General features: G+C 41.9%; 1 protein-coding gene across 2 annotated transcripts in view; it reads right to left on the bottom strand.

The window, feature by feature from the left end:
• The window catches only part of CDH2 (cadherin 2), a 219928-nt gene that overhangs the window by 30349 nt on the left and 183402 nt on the right, over positions 1–6177 (bottom strand). For both annotated transcript variants that reach the window (XM_007455364.1, XM_007455365.1), the window contains 3 exons: positions 4503–4736; positions 3965–4198; positions 1870–2009 (listed from right to left, as the gene is read on the bottom strand). In XM_007455364.1, coding sequence (XP_007455426.1) covers positions 1870–2009; positions 3965–4198; positions 4503–4736 — 608 coding nt within the window. The remainder of the gene's footprint in view (positions 1–1869; positions 2010–3964; positions 4199–4502; positions 4737–6177) is intronic.

The raw sequence follows: 6177 nt of genomic DNA, 5'->3' as shown, positions 1-6177 counted from the left end.
AAAGAGAACATATGTTCAGAAATTTGCTTGAATTAATTTTTCAAGTTAACAGTCCTATCACTAATGTCTACATATATACTCTGCAGACAGAATAGTTTGAATTTACTGATAATGATCCCAGACCCAAGGATTCTGGGTTCTTTACCTGACTACTACCCCCAACACTTGCATTAGTATATGGAAGTGAGAGCTATCCAACGTATCTAAGAAATACCTCTCACAGTGATTGCTCATGGATTATACTCATACCTTCCAGATAATTTCAAAAGGAACTATATATTGATAACTATATAGTTAGTTAGTTTAGGCTGTATCATCAGACAGACCTGGATTCAAATCCTACCTCTATCACTTCCTAGTTGTATGAATTTATAGACTCCAACAATCCCTATCTGTTTGCTAACACAAAAGTGGAGATAGTCACAATACAGTACACAGCTTTCAAAGATTTAAGAGGTAACAGCATTTAATGTGCTTAGCAGAATGCCTGGTATGTTGTACAGACCTTGAAAGTGTTAGTTATAATGACATCTAAAATGTTGCTTCCCAGCAGATAAAGTTCTTCATTTTCCACCTATTGGTCATTCCCATCCTTGAACAGGGATGTAGTTCCTTATGTACACACAGAAGCTCATGGTATTCTATAACCAGTCAGGAGCTCAACATTTATTAAGCAACTACTATAAGCCAGGCACCATGACAGACATCACGGGTACAGAGGTGAACTAGATATTGTCTCTATCTGCAAATATTTCTCAAGAATGTAAGACTCTTGGGAATTCCCTAGCGGTCCAGTGGTTAGGACTCTGTACTTTCCCTGCCAGGGCCCGGGTTCAATCCTTGGTTGGGGAACTAAGATCCCACAAGCCATGTGCGGAGTGGCCAAAAAGAAAAAAAAAGTAAGACTCTTGAGGGCAAATCTTTGTTGGCTCTGCCCACCTCTGTTTCCCCAATGATTAAAATAGTGCCTGGATTATTGAATGTGCTTGGTAAGTGTTTATGAAATGAATAGCCTGTGCTTTTTCTTTTCTTTTTTTTTTTTTTGCGGTATGTGGGCCTCTCACTGTTGTGGCCTCTCCCATTTGCGGAGCACAGGCTCCAGACGCACAGGCCCAGCGGCCATGGCCCACGGGCCCAGCCGCTCCGCGGCACGTGGGATCCTCCCGGACCGGGGCACGAACCCGTGTCTGCCGCATCGGCAGGTGGACTGTCAACCACTGCACCACCAGGGAGGCCCCAGCCTGTGCTTTTTCTGCCATACTGATAAAAATCCAAATTCCAACATAGAAACTACTTTTACTTTTATTTTGGATATACAATGAAGAAAAACTGTAAAGAAAAACATTTTTATCAGTACGGATATAATTAGTATTAGGTGTAAATCCTGGGCTCCTTGAATCAATGTTAATGATCTTCTCACAAAATAAATACAATGACATTTGGCACTTCGGAAAAAACAAAATCAATAAGCAGCACAGGTTGGAAAGAATTCACCAAGTGTCTGAGAATGTGATAAAGGAAAAGAAACTTGATCCCATTCTTTTACTCTATGTATTAACATTTTCCCCACCACTTTAATTTTTTGTTGTTGTTTGTTTGTTTGTTTGTTTTCACGGTACGCGGGCCTCTCGCTGCTGCGGCCTCTCCCGTTGCGGAGCACAGGCTCCGGACGCGCAGGCTCAGCGGCCACGGCTCACGGGCGCAGCCGCTCCGCGGCACGTGGGATCCTCCCGGACCGGGGCACGAAGCCGCGTCCCCCGCATCGGCAGGCGGACTCTCAGCCACTGCGCCACCAGGGAAGCGCAGCACTTTAATTTTAAGATGATAGAATTTCACTTAGAGATTTTCGAGATTTAAAACACTGCTCACCTGGTCTTCTTCTCCTCCGCCTTCTTCATCATATTTTAAAATATTATCTCTTACATCGTCTTCTGGATCAATTAAAAGTTGCTTGGCTTGGCGTTCCTTATCCCGACGTTTCATCCATACTACAAACATCAGAACGAGGACTAGGCAGAAAGAGAGTAAAGACGTACAGTGTTGTAATTTTAAAAACTCGACCTGTCTAATCACAGTCTTCAACATTAAAAATTTATACTTATATGGCTGGAAAGCTTGTAATGCGTCTTCTACTCTGTTACCTATTTCTGGCCTCACATGACCAGAGCCAAGACAAAGCAGAGGCCCTGAGCGCTAGGTTTAGAGTGTGAGGACCCGGGTTCTGCAAACTGGTGCCCTTTGAACTCACTGGGTGGACATCTGTCCTCAGTTTTACCATCTACAAATGGGGACAAAAACTATTTCTGTCTTTTACTTTGTCTTGCCAGAGGATAGGATACGCTTAATATAATGGCTTGTAAATTTTAGAACAACAAGCAACAGTAAGTGAAATAGTCACTCATTATTTAGTTGCTGTTTCACTCCAGTTGATCCGTCATCATTCTACTCCCCAAATCAGAGAGAAGGGCACTTGTCAAGGACAGGATGTGCTTGCCAAGATGCCTTTGGTAGTACACTAGACTTGGATCAGCGACTTGATCTTAAGGATTTTTGACTCCCAAGGGCCTGGGTCCTTCTACTGCACTATTGTGCTTTTCCCTTTCCTATTCAGCTGCATGTTTCAGGTAAGAAGGCCAGGGGATTAGTTTGAGCACTGAAATAACATTAGGCGTTCATGCCTTACATTTCTGTGCCAGGATTAGAATCATAAATTTTCCAGTGCGTTGATGCTACAATCAGCATTGATTCATTTTCCTTCAGAATGGCTTGAGTCACTTCTTCATGCCACAATCCATCAGCTCTAAGTCTTTCTTGATAAGGTTGGTGTATATGGCCCACGTTAGTTGAAACTGAAACATATCCTTAGGTGTACGTCTAGTGCACATTCCTTCTAAAATCTGGGGCTATCAGTTTACATCCTGAAGCAAAAGATTTAATGACTCTATTTGAGCACATTTTTATTATTGGCCATAAAAGTAAATAACCTCCTTTTAAAGCCAGATACATGATCTCATTTGCCATTGTTCCAGGGCTAAATCTAGCAAGTGGATTATTAGTACAGCATGTAGGTTTCAAATTATAGTCAGAGTAGTCTCCACCTAGGAAGTAAAAAATGCTTAGCCCTCTACAGTAATTGCTTAGGAAAAAAAGGGACAGGATTCTAAATTACTAGAACACTTGCAAATGGAGAAAACGTAAAAGAAATGGCCAACATTTTCAAGAAAGCGATTGGTGCATAGCATGACCGCACAGTAAACTAAGTCCTGCTGCTATTCAACAATACAACACAGGGTCCAGGCAATTTATTCTTTTAACCTGCATGCTTACAAGTGGTTCCTAAAGTACTTTCCAGTGGTTAATTCCTTGCATTCCACTGAACCAAAGACTGCAAAGTATTTTAAAAAGGAGCAATTCCTTAATCTAGACTTGCTCTAAAGACAGACAGTTTATTGAGCTGTGCAATCATTTCTATTATCCAATGTGCTGTACGAAGTACAATCTCTCACTGTTTTATGCAGCCTGTCGAAAACAAATACCTTGATCCTTGCATGACTGGAGCAGGTTGCTGACTGCACTTTATATGAAGGAAAGCAATATACTTATTTTCCTAAATCACCAACTACGTGCCATGAATTCAGACTCGAATCCTAAGAGAAGGGCTCCAACTGAGCACTGTCTAATATTTTTCTATGAAAAGAGTTTGCTACAGCTCCCCAAGCGACCAGCATCAGAAAACTGCAACAGGGCACGAAAGAGGTAGGCTGGCTGGGTTTGCTGCAAACATGTAAGTGCTTGCAAGGATGCTCAGGGCTTCTCTCATTCTGAAGTGGGCGTGGCTGCAAGAAAATGCTCAGAGGTGGAAGAGGGTTGTTAGGTTATGATGAAAGGCGACAATAAAAAGTTACTTTGCTAAACATCCTAGAAGCAACAAGAATTACACCTAAGAGACGAGGAAAGTACTCACTGAGCAGGATGATGATGCAAAGCAGGATTGCAATGATGGCGCCTGTGCCCAGCCCTGCGCCCACAATTCTATCCACATCTGTGCAGTCCCCATTGGAGTCACACTGGCAAACCTTCACGCGAAGGATGGAAATATTTGACTTGGGAGGATTACCCGAATCTGTGATTATGATTGGAACTTCATATATCCCGGCTTCAAGAAATTTTATCTTTAAATTGAGCTGAGCAAAATCACCTATACAAAAAAGGGAAAAATACAGTCTGATAGTTCATACATTATACGATTCAAAAACACACGGCATTTTCCAGAACATATTACTCCCGAATGGTACATATAAAGCAGTTTTCAACTATCCTGCCCTGTCAAGCTCTTTTTTTTTTTTTTTTTGTCTTTAAGAGCTTCTAGTATCTTATTTAAACTTTAAGTAGCTTTTAAAATACATTTAAGGGGAAGATAATAAAGCACTTAAAATTAACTTTTCATGCCAGGTCAAAGCCTCTCAAGTGCACATATATTCAAATAATGAACCTGTTCTCACCATTAAGCCGAGTGATGGTCCAATTTCTCTTAATAGTCACTGGAGACAAAGGAAGATCAAAAGCAAATGGTCCAGCGTTTGGATCAATGTCATAGTCAAGTGCCGTGATGTTAATTGAATTGGGGTCCGGAGTTTCGCAAGTCTCTGCCTCTTGAGGTAGCACTTGAGGGGCATTGTCGTTAATATCAAGTAAATAGATCTGCAGCGTTCCTGTTCCACTCATAGGAGGGATTCCTTAAAAGGGAGAAAAAAACCACAAACCGACGCTGAACAATTCTTTCCCTTGAGACTCACTTACGATGAAACTCTAAGTTTCCAGCCTGCTTGCCCCTATCACTGTAACCTTGGAAGAATGTAGCTGCCACAGCATCTCGGCAGACTGTTTTTGGTACAAGTCCACTTCATGCCTCTTTTGCAGGATGACCCTGTGCTGCCCGCGCTGGGGCTGCGGGCGCTGAGGGGTGGTAACAAGGCGCATGCGCACGCCCCTGGCCCGGCCAAGGGTGATCCGGCGCCCTCGCCATCCTTACTCTGGGCCCCGTGCACATCGCGCTCCTCTAGACACCGGGGACTGTAAGAGAAGCAGAACCCCGGGCTCATGATCTCATGGGCCCTACTCTTTGAGGGAGAACCAAGCCGTGTGCACAAAAGAACCCGAGAATGCTTTTCAAGCTCAGACACTGCTCTGAAATATCGAAACAGTCTACAGACGAGTGATATGGACCCACAGACCTCATCTTGGGGAGGAGCCCATGGAGAAGAGACATGGTATTTACTGATCAACCAACTGCCTCCTTGAGAAAGTATTAGGTTGCTCCCTATATGTTATTTCATTGTCATCCTACGAAGTAGGTTTAAACAGATAGGCACCGAAGTTTCTGTAAACTGGTCACGGTCGCACCCTCTTAGAAGTGGTAGGGTTGCTAGTAAAGACTGGTCTGCCTGACCCCAAATCCATTCTCATTCCACTATAAAATGCGGTCTCTGTACTTATCACTTGTGAAAATTTAGACTGGTGATTTGGACTCTGCTGTGTTATAAATATTTATAAATAAATATATAACAAATATATAAAATGTAATGAAAACATTATATAAACATTATATTAAATATATAAGACAATTACATTTAATTATATAATTTATATATATTATATAAATCTAATATAATCGAAATATAGGAATTTTCTAAATAAGGCTGAATATTGAAACCCAGAGGTTTAAGTGACCTGCCCAAGGTCATGAAACTAGGAAGGTGCACACATACACTCCTCAGGAGGGGACAAGGAGAAATCTCCACGCACCTCTCTAAGGAGTACGGGTGGCTCTGAGAGCAGGGAGTTTAAGGTGGAACGGTAGGATGGCTGTTCACCATATTCTAATAGCACCAGAACCACTTATGATTCTTTGTAGTTTGAGTTAGTTTCACATTTATTATCACATTAATATTATTTGACTGCCATAACAACTTCACAGAATAGCAAGCAGCAAAAACAACAATTAATAATGAAACAAAGGCACAGAGATTATAACAGCTTGTCCAATTATTAAGGAGCAGAACTGGGGCTCTAAATCCAGTCTTGTGATTTAAAGTCAAGTGCATTTGCAAAGCATCACAGCTACACAGATTTAACTGCTCACTTGTCTCTTGTATCAAACACTCTTTCAAGCAGAAA

This window comes from Lipotes vexillifer, unplaced genomic scaffold (assembly GCF_000442215.2).
Source record: "Lipotes vexillifer unplaced genomic scaffold, Lipotes_vexillifer_v1.1 scaffold1018, whole genome shotgun sequence".
Classification (NCBI taxonomy): Eukaryota; Metazoa; Chordata; class Mammalia; order Artiodactyla; family Lipotidae; genus Lipotes; species Lipotes vexillifer.
Note: the sequence above shows the minus strand (reverse complement) of the source record. Positions and strands in the feature narration are given on the sequence as shown.